Source organism: Salmo trutta, chromosome 9 (genome assembly GCF_901001165.1).
Source record: "Salmo trutta chromosome 9, fSalTru1.1, whole genome shotgun sequence".
NCBI lineage: Eukaryota > Metazoa > Chordata > Actinopteri > Salmoniformes > Salmonidae > Salmo > Salmo trutta.
In genome coordinates this window covers 25,044,659-25,069,262 of record NC_042965.1, presented here as the reverse complement: position 1 = coordinate 25,069,262, position 24,604 = coordinate 25,044,659, and the positions used below count along the sequence as shown (strand labels likewise).

Here is a 24,604-nt window from a genome sequence, read left to right as displayed (position 1 = left end):
ATATCGATTTTTTTGGCACTCTAGTGCAGTACAACTGTTTTTCACAGCATTGCAACCACCTTTGAAAAAATGTATTGATAATTTTATGTATGTTATTTGTAATATTGTTTATTTTGAAAGTTTACAAAAATACTGGTATGCTGGAAGCTTTTGTGTAGACTATATTTAATCAAACAAAAAGGTATAATGTTTTTTTTTCACTGCATCAGGGATAGTGTACACAGACATTTCAGTTTTACAGCCTTCTTCAATGTGTAGGTACAATTTTATTTAAATTCAAAACAGCATTTGCAAAGAACAACCGATGAGCAGCAGGTGCTTCTAATCAGGGTTGCCACTCATCTGCCAATCAGGGATGTGGCTTTTCTGGTCTACCTGTATACAAATTAGACACAAAGAAATACAGAATTAAAGGGTATGGGAGCAGGCATGAAGGGCAACTCACGAATCAACCGCCCAAGGTGTCCGCTCACCTGACTACATCATATCAATTCATGAGATAGCCTACCACTGTGGGTTTTACGCACCAGCCAAGCTTCTGGGAGAGTGTGATGGATCTCTTTTGATTAGGCTATATTTAAAGAAATACACTTTTAATAAAATACACATTTATGTTATTGGAATTACTCAAGAGTCTGCAAACCATAAATGGGTCTCTTGTGCTGGGCAACGGGTTTAATACAGAGTACTAGTGACTCCTTACTCCACTCACTGCAATGCTATACACAGTATATGGGATACTTATAGGCTTGTAGAGATTACTTTCTACACATCTCAGCTAAAGTGGGGGGGGAAATACTCAGTAGGATCTCTACTAACCATATATGTGTTTTGGAGGGGGACTGTGTCGTACATACCCAGCAGCACTTCATTCTAACTGCAATTTTGAGAGTATAATCTGTAATTGTGGAGGAGATCATGGGCTAAGATTGCCAACTGCTGGAAGATCAATAAAGCGAGATGGGGATACAGGTTTTTGCATTACAGTGGTGACTTTTGACCTTACACGAGAAACATAAAGTACAAGAATATCTGGAATGCAGGTCCAAATTGTTTGTCTACAGAGTTCTGCTGCACATTTACTACATGTGCGTGGTGCTTCTCCTTTATGTTTAGAAGTGGAATTGATTTGATCACCATTAGCTTGGTAACAGGTATGCCAGTCCATCATGGTTCATATTGTGTCTTAGTTTATATTGTATTTCATACTGGAAACAAACAAAGCAAGGTATTAAAGTGTGTTGTATTTACAACTGATATTCAACACAACAGTACAATCATGAATTGTTTTTGAATTATAACATGCAGGACTAAATGCATGTCTACAACACAGTGCTCATCCAAAACTAACCATATTTAGTTAGTAGAGACTACTGAGTATTTTCCACTCCACTTTAGCTGAGACAGGTAGAACAGTTCTCTACAAGCCAATATGTATCACATGTACAGTCTATTACAGTGTATTGCATTAGGCACTATAGAGGGGGCGGAGTGAAAAGCCAGCAGCAGGCCGTGCGACACAGTCCCCCTTCAAAACTAACCATATTTGGTTAGTAGAGACCCCACTGAATATTTTCCACCCCACTTTAGCTGAGACAGGTAGAAATGTTCTCTCCAATATTCTCAATATACCTGCGTCAACATTGTATTTTTTTCATTATTGGTCTTAAAAAATATATTTTAAAACCATATTTTGTATTTGTTTTCATAAATTACTTATTGCATTTTCTTATTGGCACAATAAAAGTTGCAACTGATTAAAATTCCATATCATGTGAATTAGTTATCCACATTGCAATGTTACGAAAAGCAGTCTTTTATTTTGAAGGTTTTGTCATTACCATACCAATTTGACGTCATCGTTTGTGCTGCTGGCAGAATACTAGTGTGCTGGCCTACCTACCTGTTCACACTCACTTCTGTATCCCTTGTCCCTCTCTTTCTCTATAGCCTATTTGCATGTGAGGCCAGCAACAAATTAATTTCCTCATGATTTGAGAAGAGAGAGACACCTGAATCATGACAACGGTAATGTACAGTTTGAATTTTTTTACCTTCTCAAAAGAATCAGACAGTAATGGAGCATATACACTTTTCTATTCGTATAGAGACTTCTCACTTCGTGTTAATAAAAGGAAGTTGCACCTAGGCCTATTTGCCTATAACAGGGGTTCTCAAACTCGGTCCTAGGGACTCCAAGGGGTGCACATTTAGTTTTTTTGCCCTAGCACAACACAGCTGATTCAAATAATCAACTCATCATCAAGCTTTGATAATTCGAATCAGCTGTGTAGTGTTAGGGAAAAAACCAAAACGTGCATCTGTCAGCTGTGTAGTGTTAGGGCAAAATACAAAACGTGCACCCGACAGCTGTGTAGTGTTAGGGCAAAAACCAAAACGTGCACCTGTCAGCTGTGTAGTGTTAGGGAAAAAACCAAAACGTGCATCTGTCAGCTGTGTAGTGTTAGGGCAAAATACAAAACGTGCACCTGTCAGCTGTGTAGTGTTAGGGCAAAAACCAAAACGTGCACCTGTCAGCTGTGTAGTGTTAGGGCAAAAACCAAAACGTGCACCTGTCAGCTGTGTAGTGTTAGGGAAAAAACCAAAACGTGCACCTGTCAGCTGTGTAGTGTTAGGGCAAAAACCAAAACGTGCACCGAGTTTAGGAAATGCTGGTCTATAACGTTACATCTTCTGATGTTCTTCGCAAGCCATTGGAAATACAGTAGTAGGCCTGCTACCTTCATTACAGTATGGAAGACTGTGATTATTGTTATAATGATGCGTCATAGTTTTATAAAGGCAGTGTGGACTTTCAACTTTTCGTACAGTGGCTTTATTGTTGATAACATAAGTGTTCCCAGTTATTGCGTTCAACCACTGTCTACACAAGTTCCCAATATAAACACCAACACAGTGTAATGCCTATAGAATTATGTTAAGGAATGTTTCATAAATAATAATTCCCTAAATTAAAGGTTTCCATAGCAACATGTCCATGTGCATCAATTGTTGTTATTTCCGTGTGTGTTAATGATGTATTTGTTATTAAATCATGATAGTGCAGTGATTGAAATGGAAGTTGAAGCATGGCTTGGTATGTGCCACTGCCAATAATGTCTAATTTCCTTTGTGTACACTCGTTCACTAGGCTACTTCCCACACATTTAAAAGCCTAGGATTGGTGTGCATGGGCTAGAGAGTTTCCACCATATTTCTAATATTAGTAATTTTCTTTTAAATCATTGAAGGGAAGTGAACAAATGCACATGGAGAGCCACAACCACCTGACCTGTGCCATAAAGGTCCAGACCTCTTGGAAGTGGTCTAGTAGCTATGCACACATACTGGGAGCTTATGGTTATGCTTGTACAATAGTAATGCACCATGATGCAAAATAGACTAAGAGAAATCCCAAGAAGAGAGTTACCCAATACATGTATAGGCTGTACCATTGCACTTTAACCAGGTGTTGACAGGACCAGACGCCACTGTCTCTGTTTGCATCAGATAAGGTTCACAGTCACAAGGTCATTTCCCTTTTCCTCCTGCGGCTTATGGTTTCCCAGGGTCCATAACAATGTCCTTCTTTTTGGTGACTACTCACCCTGGCTAAAAGGTATGGTTTTCATACCTCAGATGTGGTCTAAAGTCAAACCGAGCTCATTATTGAACACATTGCCTGTTCCCTCCCTTTGTAGTGCACAACTTTGGACCAGGGCCCACTATATAGGACACAGGGTGCCATTTTATTTGGGACACAACACCCTCTGTTCTGTAGATTTCACTGTAGATATTATTAAAATCTGCAACCTCGATCCCTAAAGAATGGAAAACATTGGCAGCATTTTTATGGGATTGAAACCTACAGTACATATTTCTCCAAATGCAGACAGTAAAGATCCCCACAAGATATGAGGTCTTGTCTGTATTGTTGTCTTGTTAAAGTCAGTTTGACTTTGGACCACATGACGTATGGAAACATCTGACAAAGTTTGAATATGGGGTGAGCTATAAACCTTTTTAAAGAAGTTGGCTGTTCTTATATTAGACTGCGGGTTTTTCAGACTGCGTGAAAAGCAAGAGGTTGCTATTTGAAAGAGCTTCCACAGATACTGTTGGTTGGATAAGGAACATGCATTCTGAAATGACAGATTTAGACTCCTTGGACACAAACAATAACAAAGTAAGGATTCCTCAGCTTACCTTCTGTGCTTTTCTATATTTGGCCATCGACATGTTTCAGTGACTCTTGGTCTAATAACCAACTAATTCTAAGGTAGAAAAACTGTAATAATTGGGGAAATGTTATTCAAGGTTGTCGACCTGAGGGATACACATCAGTCATGATATCTTCCTTTACACTGAATACACAGACCTTCACCTTGTTAACCATAATGCCAAAGAATCCCTGAAGTCTATCAAATGTTCATTGACTGATTACTTGAAATTGATTGATTGACAATGACACACTGTTTTTAAGAATTAGAATACTGTAGAACAGAAAAGACCATGTTATGGGGGCTGGCTTTGTTCATTAACAATGTTCACGCACAGGAAATCTAGATATTAAACAGACGAATCAACTCAAACTGTGCTTCTTTTGCCGTCTCTCCCTTCTCTAGTCTCCCAGTCTCATTCTCCCGTCCCTCCCCCTCTTTCTATTTTTGTGATAATTTACATCAAACCTTCCTCCCCTCTCTGACCAGCGCTGCTGAGAATCAGCCTTGTGGGAAAACACAGCCAAGTTCACTTCCTGATTTTAGTCACCTGTTTTTATCTCTGTTTCATCATAGGTACAGTGGGTCACACAATACAGCCTCCCTTAACCTCCTTTCCCATATACACACATTGTTGTGGCTAAACTAGATCATTTGTTAAATTGTGTAAATCGTTTATTTCCGCATGCAAGGCTAGTGTATAAGAAATATACACTACCGTTCATACGTTTGGGGTCACTTAGAAATGTCCTTGTTTTTGAAAGAAAAGCAAATTTTTTGCCTTTTAAAATTATAAACTTGGATAGCTAACACAACGTGCCATTGGAACACAGGAGTGATGGCTGCTGATAATATGCCTTTGTACGCCTATGTAGATATTCCATAAAAAAATCTGTCATTTCCAGCTACAATAGTCATTTACAACATTAACAATGTCTACACTGTATTTCTGATCAATTTTAAATGACCCCAAACTTTTGAATGGTAGTGTTTATTTTAGATTTTGGGACATTTCAATGATCAATATTCCCCTGTTGTAGTTTGTGATAGTTTAAGTCTTCATCAAAGTTGTTTTCTTTTCATTTATTGTGACCTGAGGTCTTGTGATTAAAACGCTGTTGCCTGGCTTCGTGACCTTCGGTACTTAAAGCAGTCATTGACGCAGCCTGTGTTATAGGTCTGATAACGAGGCTGACGGGAGAGGGTTAACTACATGCAAATGTCTGGGATGGCCTAGACATACAGTATAACTGAGGGCGCCTTTTATTGTATAATGTCACACAAATGGTTTGAAAAGGTTAGTGTTTAGATCCTGTGTGTGTGAGAGATTTTACAGTCCTTCCGTTTTCTTTTTCAGAGTTTCTTTGGAAAATTTAAGAACCTGTAAGTAGCCTACAGTGTCGATATGAAAGTTCTGTTCTTCATTCTTATCTGCCTTCCTCTGAGCAGAACCATAAGCCACTGCCATGATACCGCACAGAAGTAACCAACATTTTTCTTTCCTCTTTTTCATTACAGACAAAGTGGGCCTCCAGCTCCACCCAAAAGGATAGGTGAGCCTTCAGGAAATCCCCCTTATTATGCTATTGGGAATATATGGTTCCTCTTTATGGAAGTTATAGTGTAAAGTGCTTATTCTGCTCTCTCTCTCTCTCTCTCTTATGGCTCTACCTCTCTTGTCCCCCATTTCTCTCTCTCTTATTCCATTCCCCTCTCTACTTTCTCTGTCTCTATTTCTTTGTTTCAGAGAACAATGCGGGGTATGGTGGGTGGCCAGAAGATGAGTTTGTAAGTAGGAGAATACACACACACACACACACACACACACACGTTTGTTTTACTATCCTTGTGGGGATCAAACAATTGATTCCCATGCAGAATTCTATTTTCCCTAATCCATAACTCCTAAACCTAATTGGAACCCTAACCCTAAAATAGCCTTTTTCCACAGTGACTGGTGAAATGTCACACACACGACTGATACACCAATGGATATTTTGTTGTGAGAGGTCCTGTGTAGTCATCTTGGTGTGTTTTGTGTGTGGATGACAGGATGAGGAGGATGGGGACACATATGAGGCGCCCCCCTGTGAGCGACCCGCCATGACGGTTCCTTCCAGACATGTGGAGGAGAACCTCTATTTGGGTAACCACCACTGTAGAATATCATTCTCATTTGAGATCCGCTAATCTGACTTTCATGTAAATCATGCATTCATGCCAATGGGAGATTTGCTTGAAAACGTAAGTTTTGTGCGTGGATTTCCAATTTAGGTTTTGTCCCTGTATGTACAAAGCTCTTTGCTTTGTAGGACAGGACGTAGCTCTCTGATTGGCGGTTTTTGGGTTCCACAGAGAGGACGTCAGAGCGGTCCAATCCTGTTCTCACCAAAAGGCAGGCAGCTCCACCCCCAAGGCCAGCCAAGATGGTGCCCATGGGCAAAGCATTGGTAAACTATCAGAGTAGCACTGCCCATACCTACTTTTCACTTTAGCCTGTATGCCTACCTCTCTGTGTGTGTGCATTATTTTAGTGTTATTTAATGTTGTCTTTCCCCTCTATAGAAACAGCAGCCTCACCCTGAGGAGTTCTACATTGACCCCAACACCAAGAAACGTGAGACTTCCCGCTCTAACCTCCCCTCTCTCTATCCTCCCCTCTCTCTATCCTCCCCTCTCTCTATCCTCTTATCCTCCCCTCTCTCTATCCTCTTATCCTCCCCTCTCTATCCTCCTATCCTCTGCTCTGTATCCTCCCCTCTCTCTATCCTCTTATCCTCCCCTCTCTCTATCCTCCCCTCTCTCTATCCTCTTATCCTCCCCTCTCTCTATCCTCCCCTCTCTCTATCCTCCCCTCTCTCTATCCTCTTATCCTCCTCTCTCTCTATCCTCTTATCCTCCTCTCTCTCTATCCTCTTATCCTCCCCTCTATCCTCTTATCCTCCCCTCTCTCTATCCTCTTATCCTCCCCTCTCTCTATCCTCCCCTCTCTCTATCCTCCCCTCTCTCTATCCTCCCCTCTCTCTATCCTCTTATCCTCCCCTCTCTCTATCCTCCCCTCTCTCTATCCTCTTATCCTCCCCTCTCTCTATCCTCCCCTCTCTCTATCCTCCCCTCTCTCTATCCTCCCCTCTCTATCCTCTTATCCTCCCCTCTCTATCCTCTTATCCTCCCTCTCTCTATCCTCTTATCCTCCCCTCTCTCTATCCTCTTATCCTCCCCTCTCTCTATCCTCTTATCCTCCCCTCTCTCTATCCTCTTATCCTCCTCTCTCTCTATCCTCTTATCCTCCCTCTCTCTATCCTCCCCTCTCTCTATCCTCTTATCCTCCCCTCTCTCTATCCTCTTATCCTCCCCTCTCTCTATCCTCTTATCCTCCCCTCTCTCTCTATCCTCCCCTCTCTCTATCCTCTTATCCTCTCCCTCTCTCTATCCTCTTATCCTCCCCTCTCTCTATCCTCTTATCCCCCCCTCTCTCTATCCTCTTATCCCCCCCTCTCTCTATCCTCCCCTCTCTCTATCCTCTTATCCTCCTCTCTATCCTCTTATCCTCCTCTCTCTCTATCCTCTTATCCTCCCCTCTCTCTATCCTCTTATCCCCCCTCTCTCTATCCTCTTATCCTCCCCTCTCTCTATCCTCTTATCCTCCCCTCTCTCTATCCTCCCCTCTCTCTATCCTCTTATCCTCCTCTCTCTCTATCCTCTTATCCTCCCCTCTCTCTATCCTCTTATCCCCCCTCTCTCTATCCTCTTATCCTCCCCTCTCTCTATCCTCTTATCCTCCCCTCTCTCTATCCTCCTCTCTCTCTATCCTCTTATCCTCCCCTCTCTCTATCCTCTTATCCTCCCCTCTCTCTATCCTCCCCTCTCTCTATCCTCTTATCCTCCCCTCTCTCTATCCTCTTATCCTCCCCTCTCTCTATCCTCTTATCCCCCCCTCTCTCTATCCTCTTATCCCCCCCTCTCTCTATCCTCCCCTCTCTCTATCCTCTTATCCTCCTCTCTATCCTCTTATCCTCCTCTCTCTCTATCCTCTTATCCTCCCCTCTCTCTATCCTCTTATCCCCCCTCTCTCTATCCTCTTATCCTCCCCTCTCTCTATCCTCTTATCCCCCCTCTCTCTATCCTCTTATCCTCCCCTCTCTCTATCCTCTTATCCTCCCCTCTCTCTATCCTCCCCTCTCTCTATCCTCTTATCCTCCTCTCTCTCTATCCTCTTATCCTCCCCTCTCTCTATCCTCTTATCCCCCCTCTCTCTATCCTCTTATCCTCCCCTCTCTCTATCCTCTTATCCTCCCCTCTCTCTATCCTCCTCTCTCTCTATCCTCTTATCCTCCTCTCTCTCTATCCTCTTATCCTCCCCTCTCTCTATCCTCTTATCCTCCCCTCTCTCTATCCTCCCCTCTCTCTATCCTCTTATCCTCCCCTCTCTCTATCCTCCCCTCTCTCTATCCTCTTATCCTCCCCTCTCTCTATCCTCTTATCCTCCCCTCTCTCTATCCTCCCCTCTCTCTATCCTCTTATCCTCCTCTCTCTCTATCCTCTTATCCTCCCCTCTCTCTATCCTCTTATCCCCCCTCTCTCTATCCTCTTATCCTCCCCTCTCTCTATCCTCCCCTCTCTCTATCCTCCCCTCTCTCTATCCTCTTATCCTCCCCTCTCTCTATCCTCTTATCCCCCCTCTCTCTATCCTCTTATCCTCCCCTCTCTCTATCCTCTTATCCTCCCCTCTCTCTATCCTCCCCTCTCTCTATCCTCTTATCCTCCTCTCTCTCTATCCTCTTATCCTCCCCTCTCTCTATCCTCTTATCCCCCCTCTCTCTATCCTCTTATCCTCCCCTCTCTCTATCCTCTTATCCTCCCCTCTCTCTATCCTCCCCTCTCTCTATCCTCTTATCCTCCCCTCTCTCTATCCTCCCCTCTCTCTATCCTCTTATCCTCCCCTCTCTCTATCCTCCCCTCTCTCTATCCTCTTATCCTCCCCTCTCTCTATCCTCTGCTCTGTATCCTCCTATCCTCTCTCTTATCCTCTTAGTCCAGGACATCCTATTTGATTGTGTATTTTGAATATGAACACATTGTGCCCTATACATAGATGTGAATGTTGATTCATGAAAAGGTGTAACAGTTAGTATAATTGTTGACACATTTATTGTACAGGGGAATTCCCTCTTTCTCCCTCTCTAGCGCCTGAGATAGATAGGAAGGAGAAGCCAGGGAAGAGGTCTACTCCTAAGAAGTTTGCCTCTTCCCCACCACCTGCAGAGGAAGGTAAACTCTACAGTCATAAGTCTAGTTCCTACCTGACTAGATGCGTTGCATCTACCAATGGTTGCATGTCACGTCATCGACTATGCAGTCAGTTATCAGATAGCACATGATGTGGAGCTGATATGTTAAATACCTATCCAGGTGTTGTAATATCTGGCATCTGTCTGTAATGTATTCAGGCTGGAACTTGACTAAAATAATACCCTGGATCCCTGGACTGATATCAGTGTGCTATTACATCAAATGACCACTAGAGGGATGTGTGATACTGCAACTGTTTCTACATCAGCCTCTTTTCTTTGTTCTCTGCAGATGTCTACCTGGATCCTAATGAAGGACAGGTGAGTCCAACACATCATTAACAAACAGCCTCACTCCTAACCCCCTACCTCCAGCCCCAAAGCTTAAGCCTTTGCATCTGCTGTACCCTTTTAACACAGTCACAATGTACACTCAGTATATTTAGTGGTTTCTAATTCAGCCAGAGAGAGGTGATTAATATGTGTGTTGTGTCTCTGTTTCAGGAAGACAGTGATGACCTGTATCTGGAGCCCACAGCGGGTCAGTTACTCCCGTAGGCCACCCAGTGCATTTATACTGAGGCTTTGACTACTATGTGGATTGCAGGATTGTAATGTGATTGTATTCGAGACAGTTGAGTGTCCACCCAAAAATGCTGCACATCATGAACACGAATCAGAAATCAAGCGTCGCTTTGAATGACACACACCTGTCTCGATCAATGACAAAAGATCTGAAATAGACAATATGCGTAGATATTGTTAGATTACCTCAAGGAGCGTGTATTTAATTTAATAACAGAGCGTTTTCTAAATTCAAACGTTTCACCTGCAACTAGCGATGAGAATGGAGAAGACACCGCTAACTTCCAAGTTAGAGAACTAAGGAAGTATTGTCATGTAAAGGTTAGTTGAACAATTCCTGCCGGTGCTTAACACTACCTAAGCCGTAACGTAGATGTAAACATTCACACATCACATCACAATCCTGTAGCTACTGGTTTGATTGGTTGGTTGATTGATTGGTTATAACTTCAGAGAGACTATCTTTTATGAGATAGAGACAGGACATTCATTCCAAATTATACAAGTCAATGGCTTATTTTGAGGAGAAAAAAAAATTCTACTGTCTCTCCTCGATCTCCAGCTTGTCCCCCTGCTCCTCGTGGGCCCATGAGGATGCCCCTCCCACCCAAGACAGCAGCCACCCCTCCCCCCATGCCCATGTGAGTACACCTGTCAAGACATGAGATGACAAATGCTCAAACTCATCATGGTGTAACATAAGTGTGTATCTTATCCAGGAGTAAAAAGAAAAGTCATTAATGGTACGGGACACCCAAGTACACGCACGCATTTATTTTTACAAAAAAAAAAAATCACTACAAAAATGAGACGGTAGCCTACTCTGCTGACACTGACAAACAGATCAATAAAAATCATGTTGTCTGATCCATATAATCGGCCGACGAAAAGGGGAGACGCATACAATATGACGTCCATCTAACCTAGGAGGAGGAAATTGTTGTCCAAAAACAAACAGTGTCGTTGACCCAATGATAAAGACAGTCAATATGCACACTCACTAGGGATAAGGCCGATGTTGTCTGCTGGTGCCAATAAGATAGGCTACTGTTCACTCAATTAAGTTAACAATTTTGATAACTAAAAGACAGATTGGAGTCTTTTCATTGTCATCTCTATACAGCAATAGCCATTTTCTTTCTAAACAGTTTTTCTGCAATTGTATTTTTTAAATTGCCATTTGCCTGCCTGGATCTCTGCTTTTCACTGACAGTCGCAACTCAACAATCATCTATTTGGTATTTGCAGCACCCGCTGCCCAAATTGCGGGCCTTTCCGAGTGTAGGCTATGCGAATTAACCTTTACCCCTTTTTCTCCCCAATTGGTAGTTAGTCTGCAACTCCCCTACAGACTTGGGAGAGGCGAAGGTCGAAAGCCATGCGTCCCCCAAAACACGACCCTGCCAAGCCGCACTGCTTTTTGACCTACTGCTCCCTTAACCCAGAAGCCAGCCGCACCAATGTGTCGGAGGAAACACCATCTAGCTGGTGACCGAAGTCACTTTGCAGGCGCCCAGCCTGCCACAAGGAGTCGCTAGAGCGCGATGGGACAAGGAATCCCAGCCGGCCAAACCCTTCCCTAACCCCGATGACGCTGGGCCAATTGTGCGCCACCTCATGGGTCTCCCGGTCACGGCCGGCTGTGACACAGCCTTGGATCGAACCCGGGTCTGTAGTGATGCCTCAAGCACTGCTATGCAGTGTCTTAAACCGCTGCACCACTTTGGAGGACTCAGATTTATGTATATTTTTTTAAAGCAAATGATCCTCTGTGGCCAAATCATGCTTTCTGGTGTAGCAGCCTATTTTGAATTATTTTATTTCTTTCTGTATAAGGAGTAAGCTAATTAGGCTATATCATTTTTTTCAATTCAATTGACTTTAGGGAAAGCTTCCCATAGCCTTGTGGACACACTGCCTATGCCTTTTTAATGTGGTATAAACACAACCAGTCAGGATGTTTTCATCTGATTGTCAAACAATCACTTAACAAAGGCGCTTCTGTAGGGTACCCGCGCACATTCGTTCCACTCAGAAAATAATTTCATCATCCAAACCGCAAGTGTACTGTGCACCCGCAATTTGATGAGTGGAAAGAGACTTCTGTTATAGAACACCAGTGGTGGAAAAAGTACCCAATTGTCATACTCGAGTAAAAGTAAAGATATCTTAATAGAAAATGACTCAAGTAAAAGTGAGTCACCCAGTAAAATACTACTGGAGTAAAAGTCCAAAAGTATTTGGGTTTTAAATATACTTAAGTATCAAAAGTAAATGTAAATGTTAAAATATACTTGAGTATCAAAAGTATAAATAATTTCAAATTCCTTATATTAAGCAAACCAGATGCCACCATTTTCTTTTTTTTATGGATAGCCAGGGGCACGCTTCAACACTCAGACATAATTTACAAACAAATCATGTGTTTAGTGAGTCCGCCAGATCAGACGCAATAAGGATGACCAGGGATGTTCTCTTAATAAGTGTGTGAATTAGACCATTTTCCTGTCCTGCTATGCATTCAAAATGTAACCAGTACTTTTGGGTGTCAGGGAAAATGTATGGAGTAAAAAGTACATCATTTTGTTTAGCAATGTAGTGAAGTAAAAGTAAGTTGTCAAAAATATAAATAGTAAAGTATAGATACTCAAACTACTTAAGTAGTACTTTTTAAGTAGTATTTTTGCTTAAATACTTTACACCACTGTAAAACACCTACGTGTAGTGTAATGACATTCTGCAGTTGGCATTAGACTTACAGCATATACACATGTAGCCTGAATTAATGCATCCACTGTTGTCCACGCGCACCTTGGTCTCGGCCACTCATCTCCACCTTGTCCACGAACATCTCGACCACTCGTCTCTGTCTTGACAAAATGTAAGTGTTCTCAAACCACACTGGAATTTGGAGCGTATACAACCTGGTTTCCAGTCAATTCACTAATTTGTCATGCTGCTGACATGCGGTAATGTTAAATAATGGTGTAGTAGCCTATAGTTTTTTGGGAATACTGTGGGCATGCTGTATTAATTGTGATAGGCTCACGTTTTACCAGTACGGCGCACCCCCACTATTTATTTTGACAGGACGCTGTACCGGACCGCACTGCCGTACTTTCACCCCTGTGTCCTCACTTCCATTCTGTTTATAGTTATGTAAATGAAAATATTTGATTGGACTGGGTTAAACTGGCCTTTACACCATCCCAGTTACTAGTACAGTTGTATGTCTTGAGAGAAGCCATATTGTATTTGAGTACTGTTGTTTGACATGCGATATCAGTCCCACCCTTTCTGCCTATCTCTCTGTAGAAAACCTCCAGTGCCCAGAGCCAAGTCTGTAAGTTTCTCCATGGTTCACACGTTTTAACACAACACTGGCCTGTTTCACACATTCTTCACTGAACATGTTTTTTTAGTGCAGGAGTATAGGCTTAATCTATGCCCATATGTTTGTATTAGTTAAACTTTTTGCTCCATTCCAGAGTTCTTTATTGGTCAATGAGGCAAAGACAGGTACGTGACACACTACCTTCCATCTGCATCTCAAATGGCCTATTACCTACACGCACTACTTTTGACCAGAGCCCTACATAGGGAACCGGGTGGGTGCCATTTGGAATGCAAGCATCAAAGATGCACTCTCGAACTTTAGCATCATTTAAGCCAATAGTTTTGAGTGGTGCTCACGAGCCAAAAGTGGTCTCTGTCTTTTGTGTACTATGTCATCCATTTCTTATATGTTACGTCCAAGTTTGTATACCTTTTTAGCAATTCGTATTATATGTTACGAATCCAATTTGTACTATATGTTATCAATTTGTTGTGCTTAAGATCCTGGAGTGTATCTTTAAGTGAAAATACAGAAACTGCTCCATTGCTGTGTTTCTGTGACCACCCCACCCCCAGCTCCTCCCCCTGATATCAGGCGCTCCATGTTCCCTGGCAAACTGCCCCCACCCACCCTGGGCATCAAACCCCCCCTCCCTGCATCACTAAAGGAACCCAAACCAAGGTGAGGCTTGGGAGCACAGCCACGCACACAGCACCATGCATGTACACACTGGATGAGACCATGCTACACACAACATGCATGTTTTATGTATTAAACATGTTTAGCAGGTTCATGCTTTATGAACATTCAATCTTGTACAAGCAGCAACAATCAAACACACATAGATACCAGTTAGTATTGCCTGATAATGATTTCCATTCTGTTTATAGTTATCCATACAGTGTTCATTTTGTGGTCTATCAAGATTATATTTGATAAGTGTGTGTATCTATCATAACGTAAATCTTTGGATTATAAAGGCCTACTGTTCTTGCGTATAAATAATGTAGCCACTGGACTACATTGCTCATATTATAGTAAGCATGTTGGCTATTGTTGGACTTGTGTTTTTTGCAGCCCTCCTCCCCCTCCTGTTGTACACTCTACTGCAGCAGGTAAGAGCCTGCTGGGAACAGGACCAGTTTTGGGTCACAGCTGAAAGATAGAAATGGGAAGAATGGAAGGATGCCCGGAACTCTGAAATTAAGATCACTTTATTGGTTAATTGCACCCAAAGTCCAACTGAAATTTGACTTCTGCTTTTAACCCAAACTGCTCTGAACGACACATACATATACAGGTTTTGGAGAGGTTTGGGGGACTGCTACACTGGGTGTCTGGGGAGCTGTTGTTGTGGGGGGGTTAGGTGCCTTGCTCAAGGGTACAACGGCAGGCAATGGCATCTAGGATTTTATACCAGCAACACTCACTTCCCGCCAGATTTTCGTACCCGGGATTCGAACTGGCAACCCTCTAGTTGCTGGCTCACCTCTCTAACCGCTCGGCTCCAACTATGGTTTGCCTATCAGAGTTGTGGGCACCCTTCATTCCTTTACGTTCGTTTTTTTACATGAACAAGTTGGAGGTGCATATTGTTTGTTTTTCTATACTTACGTAAACTGGAAGCCATTTTGATTAAAACGTGAATTATAACAACATGTTTTAACCCCTAGGTAATCTAGGGACACTGTGGTTTTTGTCAGTAGTGCTATCCAGTATACTAGTGAACTTGCTTTATTATGAGTAGACTGTAGAGCACTCAACACATTGGTCAACACTCATTTTTCTCTGTCAAAGTTTCTCCCCCTGGTATGAAGACGACCATGCAGGTATGCGTCATTCCATCTCATACTGCACCTCTCATATAGTCGTGGAATACAGTGTTAAAGTGCTACAAATGTTGCTGCAATTCTTAGTTAAGTATCATGACAGATAGGGCAGGGTGTCATAGAGAACTGTGGTGTGTTACAGGAGAAAGAGTGGTTCGCTGGAAACTGCGATAGAAAGACTGCCGAGGACTTCTTACTGCAGATCAACAAGGTGGGAAACAATAACAAACTGGAGATGAGCATGGACACAGACATACAGTTCTTGGGGTTGGGTTAAATGCGGAAGACACATTTCAGTTGAATGCATTTAGTTGTACAACTGACTAGGTATCCCCCTTTCCCTTTCTTGAAGTTCCACATAATAACAATGCATGTAGATGTAGAATCTCCAGCTCTGAAGCACACCATGCAAATCAATATGATTAGTTATACACTAAACAAAAATATAAACTCAACATGTAAAGTGTTGATCCCATGTTTCATGAGCTTAAATAAAAGATCAAAGAAATGTTCCATACGCACAAAAACCTTATTTCTCTCAAATGTTGTGCACAAATTTGTTTGCATTTCTCTTATGCCAAGATAATCCATCCACCTGACAGGTGTGGCATATCAAGAAGCTGATTACAGAGCATGATCATTACACAGGTGTACCTGTGGGCACAACAATGTGCCCCATGGTGGCGGTGGGGTTATGGTATGGACAGGCATAAGCTACGGACAATGAACATAATTGCATTTTATCGATGACAATTTGATTATAGGTGAATGCACCAATTTGTAAGTCGCTCTGGATAAGAGCGTCTGCTAAATGACTTAAATGTAAATGTAATACAGGGAGATATCGTGATGAGATCCTGAGGCCCATTGTCGTGCCCTTCATCCACGTCCATCACCTCATGTTTCAGCATGATAATGCACAGCCCCATGTCGCAAGGATCTGTACACAATTCCTGGAAGCTGAACATGTCCCAGTTCTTCCATGGCCTGCATACTCACTAGACATGTCTCCCATTGAGCATGTTTGGGATGTTCTGGATCAATGTGTGTGACAGCGTGTTCCAGTTCCTGCCAATATCCAGCAACTTTGCACAGCCATTGAAGAGGAGTGGGACAACATTCCACAGGCCACAATCAACAGCCTGATCAACTCTATGCGAAGGAGATGTCGCGCTGCATGAGGCAAATGTTGGTGACACCAGATACTGACTGGTTTTCTGGTCCACGCCGTTACCGGCAGCAAGGTATCTGTGACCAACAGATGCATATCTGTATTCCCAGTCATGTGAAATCCATAGATTAGGGCCTATTGAATTTATTTCAGTTGACACATTTTCTTATATGAACTGTAACTCAAATGTTGAAATTGCTTCATGTTGCGTTTTTGTTCAGTATAGTTAGTCCGGCATCATTAGTTCATTAGCCTGTCAAATACAACCACCTGTTTCTCTTTTGTTCTCTCCCCTCCTCTCTCTGTGCTGCTCAGTAGCTGCTGCTGTTTTATGTGTTATAATGCTGCTGGCTATATGAGTGTTTCTGTCTCTGGTCCTTTGTCCTCACTAACACAGCCGACCTGTTTAATTTCACGCTGAAATGGACAAGCAATGATGTGAGAGTAATCTCAGTCATAACTCCCCTTTTATTTGACTGCAGACACACAGGTTTGCAGGGAGGTTATATCAGACACAGGCTGACAGGAAAGGCACAGGGCAGTGCAGAGGGTAATAGGGTATTCTTCCAGGTGTGTGTGTGTGTGTGTGTGTGTGTGTGTATAGCTTCTGGGTTTAGCTGACACATACACACCATCAGTGAGTCTGAGTCATCTGTGCTGATTCAGAGGTCATGTGGGTTTTGATACTGTATCTCTCCTCCGCTCCCCTCCCTCTGCCTATTCCTCCTCGTCCCTCCTCACCCTCTTCTCCCTCTCACCCTCTTGTAGGACGGGGCATTCCTGATACGTCACAGTTCAGCCCAGAATGCCCGTCAGCCCTACACACTGGCTGTCCTATACCGACAGAAGGTCTATAACATCCCCATCCGCTTCCTGGAGGAGATGCGCGGCTACGCCCTCGGAAAGGAGGGCAAGAAGAACGAGGAGGTGAAGAGGCAGGGGGAGGGAGAGAGAGGGGTAAAAGGGGATGGTGGGATGAGGAGAAGAGGGAGGCTGCAGGAGGAAAGGAGGATTTGAAAAAATAATGAAGAGGTCAGGTGAGAGAGATGATAGAGGGAGGATGTGGGAGAAACAGAGGATGTGTGGAAAAGAGACTAAGGAATGCAACTTAGTATTACACTGTAACCTCTGCAATAACTACTGTAGTAACTCTCTCTCCCTTTCTCTCTGTCCCTCGCTACTCCCTCCCTCTCAGTTTTTCTGTAGTCTTCAGGAGATCATCTCTCACCACAAGAATAACCAACTGCTGCTGATCGATAGCAAGAGTCAGGCCAAGCACACCACATATCTCACTCACCCAGCTTGTCCATAAACTACATTACCCATACCCCCCACAATGTCTCACCCACCCAGCCTGACCATAAACGACACTACCCTTAACCCACAAAATGTATCTATACCAGCCCGTCCATAAAGTACATTAAATGCTACCATTAATTACTAAATACATTTTACAAACTTGGAAATACTACTTTCAATAGTCATATTCCTCACCCACAACATGTCCATTACAACCCCTCTCTTTTTGTTTTGTGATGAAAATGGCTGGAAGTGTATTACAGTATATCTGTGTACTGTATATGTTTGTGTTTTAAAGTATGCTGTAATTATGCCTGTATGACCTTATCAACACTTTTTTTTGGGGGGGGGGGGGGGTGATTTGAATACGCTTGCACCTGAATAGAATAGTGAGTAGACTATGAAAATGAATATTCAATACTTCATTCTTGCTCTGACTCCATTTTATGCAGTTTTGTTTCAGTGATGGTGGATTCACTTTTGGGTCTACACCTGTGTTGTGAATACTGTATAAGTGTTGGTCATCTGTATGTTTCTATTTATTTTAATTATAATAATAATAATAATAATAATAATAATAATATAGACTGAAATGTTCTGACATCCGGTCTGTGTTTTTTCATTCTGTTGTATTTGGAACACCACAGCATGAATAGCAATTTATTTTCCCTCAAAGTTGAAGTTGTTTAGATTTCCAAAATTGTAAGGTTTCACCGTATTTCAACCCACCGAAATAAGACAATAATCGACTTGTCTTTCCATAGCACAACTCAACTCACCAGTGAGCAGTTTAGAAATGTGGATTTGTGGCAGAAAATAAAAACCTTGATAATGACAAAGGGATGGTGAATGATGTAGGTGCTGACTAGTTGAGGTGTGGTGGTAGCGATGTACACATACATAGCCTAAAAGCATACTATTACCTTGTCTCATACACTATTTCAGTTCCTCTTTTACAATCTTAACACGTTTTCTCACTTCTGGTGTCTTTTCAGCGGGTGGGGTAAAGGCACATTCCCGACGTCTCGGCATTGGAGTTTTTAGTCATCGGAAAGGGAGGGGGCTTGTCACGTGGCTTTATTTCCAAGTTAGAAAAAATTAAGGGGGAAGGGGCTGCGGAGGGGTACATGGAGGACATCGTTTTTTTGCTATCTGCATTGGTATTTGTGGGGGAATCCTATTGGCCGACTGTAGGGCTTATGAATAGCACATTTTATTATTTTGTAGAATACCATAAACATTTGAGCTCCATCCATGTTTTTGTTTTCTCTCAGAGCTTTAAAGTCTAATAGTTGTGGACTATATTACTTAGCGGAAGCGTAGAGTTTTGGTTCGGGGTGTTCGGCTACTGAATGAGTGCAGCACTGAATTCAGGTGATATCAACGTAAGCCGGCGAGACGCCTTTCATTGTACATCGTATTTTGCTTTTGAGAGCTTTTTGGGCACTTTTAATACAATACAACATTCATTCTTCCTCGTGTCCCCTTCCCCTTTCCTTTTCTCCGGACACCTGAAACACAAAAAGCCTCAAGAATGGCTCAGATACTGCCGATACGATTTCAGGAACATCTGCAGGTAAGAAGACGCTAACAGCCGAAAAAACACAGGATGCATTTTCGCGCAGTTTTTCAGACATAGAAACACCATACCGCATTTAAATGGAATCTGACAGGGCTGCATGGAGAGTGCTCAATATAGACACAGGCCTAGCTAGCTTCTGTGGGGCAGATGATGACTTGTACAAATTGAACAGTCAGATCGTATTGGTAGCCTATAGTCTGCTTTCAGCGGACCCGACAATACAGCCAGTGACTGGACTAAGCAATGAACTCTTGTTGGAATTGAGTGATTTACGATAAATGTATGCAGTTAGATAAACTATGGCTCAACGGTGTTTGGATGTGGCTAGATTAGAAGGCGTCATATTTTTTTAATTGGTAGGCCATGTTGGAGAACACCAACTATCCATCGGTTTATTGAGGCCAAAGAGAAAGTTTGTGATGTGCCCACCTCCATCCCCTTCAGTGGCTCGTTGCTGTGGCAACATCAAGACTGAAATTGCCTTTCACTAAAGACCTCTTTCTCTCTGGACACTCCCCAGCAAATGACCATTTGTCATGTCTACTACCCACTCGTTCCAATGCAGCCAACAGAGCCCACCAACATTCACCAGTTCCATTTTAGTTCCCACCAGCCCCTTTATATGAGGAGTTGGCAAAACAGCACTAACAGATCTGGGAACAGGGTCGAGATCTGAACCTCTATAGCACAGGTGGCATGCTTTCCTTTGACCTATATAGGGTTGCTGGTTCAAGCCCTAAATCAAATCAAATTTATTTATATAGCCCTTCGTAATTTGTAAGTCGCTCTGGATAAGAGTGTCTGCTAAGTGACTTAAATGTAAATGTACATCAGCTGATATCTCAAAGTGCTGTACAGAAACCCAGCCTAAAACCCCAAACAGCAAGCAATGCATGTGAAAGAAGCACGGTGGCTAGGAAAAACTCCCTAGGAAAAACTCCCTAGAAAGGCCAAAAACCTAGGAAGAAACCTAGAGAGGAACCAGGCTATGAGGGGTGGCCAGTCCTCTTCTGGCTGTGCCGGGTGGATATTATAACAGAAAATGGTCAAGATGTTAAAATGTTCATAAATGACCAGCATGGTCAAATAATAATAATCATAGTAGTTGTCGAGGGTGCAACAAGCACGTCCGGTGAACAGGTCAGGGTTCCATAGCCGCAGGCAGAACAGTTGAAACTAGAGCAGCAGCATGGCCAGGTGGACTGGGGACAGCAAGGAGTCATCATGCCAGGTAGTCCTGAGGCATGGTCCTAGGGCTCAGGTCCTCCGAGAGAAAGAAAGAGAGAATTAGAGAGAGCATATTTAAATTCACACAGGACACCGGATAAGACAAGAGAAATACTCCAGATGTAACAGACTGACCCTAGCCCCCCGACACATAAACTACTGCAGCATAAATACTGGAGGCTGAGACAGGAGGGATCAGAAGACACTGTGGCCCCATCCGATGATACCCCCGGACAGGGCCAAACAGGCAGGATATAACCCCACCCACTTTGCCAAAGCACAGCCCCCACACCACTAGAGGGATGTCTACAACCACCAACTTACCGTCCTAAGACAAGGCCGAGTATAGCCCACAAAGATGTCCGCCACGGCACAACCCAAGGGGGGTTGCTAATAGACTAACACAATGTATCATAAATGAAATACTAAAGGGCACAGATCACTGATCCATTTACATGAAATACGTCTCCACACACACAAGGAGGGTCAGTCAGTCAGTCAAGCCTGGGAAAAAGGACTATTACACTAAACACAGCTTAGTGTTAATGACATGTTTAAGAACACACAATGCGACACTGGCCATGTTAATTTACAGTGTGCATGCCTATGTACATTGGGGGTGCTCTGTTTATGGCTAACCTTATACAATTGGGATAAGTCCAGCAGTATTTGTACATAAAGCTAAAAACAACAAAGCCAGTCACATCTGTGTCTACAGGACAGTATGTCAACCCAGACCTAAACCCACCCAGACTATACTGTTTAATGCGTAGAGGCTGTAAATACCAAGACAGGAGAAAAAAAACTAAAGAACTTCAGGGCCAAAGTCCTCAGTTCGCAAATTCCTGGCATTTCTCTCTCAGCTGGAGCCATGACTGATCACAGCATCCTACCAATCAGAGCAGGCCCGAAAATAAATCATACATGGAATAAAAATAAAGGGATACACTATCAATCGATTTGTCTGGTAAAATCTTGCTCAAATAAATGTTGTGTTGCCTTTCAATATATGCATTTGTAGCAATGGAGGGGGAACAACCAGAGTAGGGCATGCACACTGTAAATTAACATGGCCAGTGTGTGTTCTTAAACATGTCATTAACACTAAGCTGTGTTTAGTGTAATAGTCCTTTTTCCCAGGCTTGACTGACTGACTGACCCTCCTTGTGTGTGTGTGGAGACGTATTTCATGTAAATGGATCAGTGATCTGTGCCCTTTAGTATTTCATTTATGATACATTGTGTTAGTCTATTAGCAGATTAATGATTTATTTTGGGGTTCTGTCTCGGACAAATTAGGTTCTGCATTATGTAGGCCAGATGTTGCTGAAAACACCTAAGCTTTGCTTTAGCTCAGTGGGCTAATGGAGTCCATGAGTCTCACAGAAGTCCCAAGTTCAATACCCTGCAGTTTAGTTTCAGCCTGAGACTGCCCTAGTGAGAGGGAGAGACCTGTGAGGTATGTAGCCAGTCATAAACAGATTGGCCATAGGGCACTTTGAGCAAATGCCAGAAGGGCTGGTCCATCTTTAGCCCAGTGGGCCAGGTTTTTTTTGTGTGTTTTTGCACATAAATAATTACCATTATTTGGCAAAAAAATGGTCTGGTGTGTTAAATGCCTGGGTTGATTTCTGGTCCCAGTCAGTCTCTGTTGCCTGTCCATCAGCTGCCTGTCAGCTTCCTGCTATGGGATATTACTCTCCACTACTAACAGAAGAGCAGCTCCCTGCTCAGGGCTGTTGCTGTTGTCTCCACTAATAGGCAGATTAGGTAAGCAGGCCAATTTAACCCATAAAATCACATCAGGGCAGGAAGGGGAAGTGAGATCATGATCATAATGCCCAGCAGAGCACCTCTGACAGCACTGCTGTCGTCTGGAACAGCTCTGTCTGCACCGGAGCTAATGGCTGGTGTCCAGCCAACCAGTCAGTCATATTACTGCTTACTACCCCCTGCACAACACATTGATATGGACAAAGCCTAAAAATAACACCCCCACACCAGTCTCTCTCAGCTGAAACAATACACCTAACTGGAAGGAGCTGTCCTAAACTATAGTCTATTTTTGTTAGCCTATATTATTATCATTTTTCTTTTATAGCAACAGTGGTGATACTGAATATGGCAGGATAACATGCCATTAAACTGACAGCTCAGGATTTTTTGAAAGATGAGAATCTCTACTTTTTTTTCTCCTTTTTCATAATTTATTTATATTAAAATATTTATTTTGAAAGACCAAAGTATCAGCTATCACACCATGTAAAGGAACAACCTAACTCTTTAATTTCTTCATAAAATGCAATGAACTGGATTTAAGCCCATGTCAACTCTGTCAGACACCATTTAAAGGCATTTACATTTTCACATTTGTTTTCAAGTTGTTTAAAGGACTTGATTGTGTAATTCTAACATTAGATTATTATTATTATTATTATATTATAAAAATGTTCCCCCTTATTCCAGTGGTAGTCAAAGTAGAAATGTAGTTTTATCTCAGTTGCTTTAAAACTCTTAAACCTAATTTAAAATAAACATATTTGAACCAAAATGTGTATCTTATCACAGAGATGGTGTTGACCGTTTATGGTTGTGACCAAGGTGATTTCAATATTGTTTAAATCTCTCAATGATATAACTTGACAGACCATGAGTAGTGTTGTTGTACTACATGTCAGGACGACCTGAAGAAGAGGTCATTATGGTGTAGTTCATTCCTGATTTATTTATGATTGTAGAGAAATCTGACAGCGTTGACCAAATTTCTGGACACATATTTTAGGACTCACAGTTTTGAGAGAAATATTATTTAAAGTCATAGAGCGCTATTGCAAGAGACTAGATAAGCCTAATAGGGCTGTGACGATACAGTATTGCACTTTTTTTTTCTTTGGCAAAAATGAGAACACGAAGCAGACCAAACTCTTCGTCCCTTTTTAAAAACCTGCTATATGTAAACTATTGTGTTCTGTAACTCTAAATGAAAACATAATGTTTGTTTCCAACATTGGGGCTGTTTTCCTAAAAAGGTTAAATCCACTTAGTGTTTTGTTTCCTTGCCACTATACTAACGAGTATCGCAATACTGGTATCGTCCCGGCTCTACCAGTTAATGTTTCAGTTAATATTCATTATTGCCCTTTTTAGAAAATGTAAAGCCAGAGGAATGCAGAGAACAAATCTGTGCTGTGTTACTAGCTAATACAATACACTTAGGACTAGAGTACATACACATTTAGGCAGGCCTGCCGCCTCAGATGCTGCGTTTAGACAGGCAGCCTAATTCTGATCTTTTTTTCCACTAATTGGTCTTTTGACCAATCAGATCTTTTCACATCAGGTCTTTTTCAGAGCTGATATGATTGGTCAAAATGCACATGTGTGCGTGCACTGGGCTGTGGAAACTGTATGTCAATGTGTGCACAGAGATTGGGTTCTGAAGACACTGGGTTGTGGTTGCGAGTGATTTAGTTTGGAATGTTCTATGGAGGGCAGCAGGGAGATGCTTCCGGTGACTCAGCCACCCCTCCCCAGGCCTTTCACAAGCACTGTATTATAGGAACTCCTCTCTCTCTAGAAATGGTATGTCCTCCCTCCCCTATTGCCTTAGCTTACTCACCTTCCCCCATCTTAATCCATCTTTCTCTGTCATTCTGGGCTAAGTTACAAATTACATCCTATTCCCTCTAGTGCACTACATTTAGGGAATAGGTTTCCATAGGACTGCCATACTGCCTCCGCTCCTCAGCCCAGCTGGCAGCTACTCCCCTGGTCCTTCTTCCCCTAACATTACCTCCTTCTTTTCCTTCACCTCCCTCTATCCTCCTCAGAGATTTCTGGCAGCCAGTAAAGATATCTCCTCTTTGGCCTCTCATGTTATGGGCTGATTGGCGCTCCACCCGGACTAACCCTTGACCACCTCACAGTGCTGTCATAGGGCTAAAGGAGACCTGTAGACACGAGTCAGTTCAGTGTTTTCCCTCCATAATGGTTAGGATATGGGGAGGGCAAACTGATTCTAGATCTGTGTCTAAGGACAACTTTTACCTGGAACTAGTATCAG

At 42.6% G+C, this 24,604-nt stretch overlaps 2 protein-coding genes across 6 annotated transcripts in view; both read left to right on the top strand.

Moving 5' to 3' along the window:
• The first annotated feature begins 1,882 nt into the window (after positions 1 to 1,882).
• LOC115200282 (B-cell linker protein) lies at positions 1,883 to 18,565 on the top strand. Of its 2 annotated transcripts, none has more exons than XM_029763226.1 (19): positions 1,883 to 2,028; positions 5,578 to 5,603; positions 5,739 to 5,773; positions 5,968 to 6,008; positions 6,273 to 6,366; positions 6,576 to 6,670; positions 6,786 to 6,837; positions 9,408 to 9,491; positions 9,804 to 9,832; positions 10,016 to 10,052; positions 10,659 to 10,737; positions 13,412 to 13,439; positions 13,585 to 13,615; positions 14,009 to 14,114; positions 14,511 to 14,548; positions 15,231 to 15,262; positions 15,405 to 15,473; positions 17,202 to 17,360; positions 17,629 to 18,565. In XM_029763226.1, exons 1-19 carry the CDS (start codon positions 2,020 to 2,022, stop codon positions 17,743 to 17,745), a joined length of 1,161 nt encoding a protein of 386 aa, XP_029619086.1. In that variant the 5' UTR covers positions 1,883 to 2,019; the 3' UTR covers positions 17,746 to 18,565. The 2 variants fall into 2 exon arrangements, with proteins under 2 accessions (XP_029619086.1, XP_029619085.1); XM_029763225.1 differs by lacking the exon at positions 1,883 to 2,028 and adding an exon at positions 3,862 to 4,186.
• A 96-nt stretch (positions 18,566 to 18,661) lies between these two features.
• The window catches only part of LOC115200281 (clathrin heavy chain 1-like), a 43,655-nt gene continuing 37,712 nt past the window's right edge, over positions 18,662 to 24,604 (top strand). For 3 of the 4 annotated variants that reach the window (XM_029763224.1, XM_029763223.1, XM_029763221.1), the window contains exon 1: positions 18,662 to 19,308. In XM_029763224.1, the coding sequence (XP_029619084.1) occupies positions 19,267 to 19,308 (42 nt within the window). In that variant the 5' untranslated portion in view covers positions 18,662 to 19,266. The remainder of the gene's footprint in view (positions 19,309 to 24,604) is intronic. The other variant, XM_029763222.1, reaches the window with a different exon arrangement.

Bases quoted from the DNA above. Each gene is read 5' to 3' on its own strand.
- LOC115200282 (XM_029763225.1), top strand. From the start codon at position 4,136: ATGCATTCTGAAATGACAGATTTAGACTCCTTGGACACAAACAATAAC. The intron at 6,009-6,272 runs GTAAGTAGGAGA...TGTGGATGACAG, and splicing joins GGTGGCCAGAAGATGAGTTT to GATGAGGAGGATGGGGACAC. The intron at 9,833-10,015 runs GTGAGTCCAACA...TCTCTGTTTCAG, and splicing joins TGGATCCTAATGAAGGACAG to GAAGACAGTGATGACCTGTA.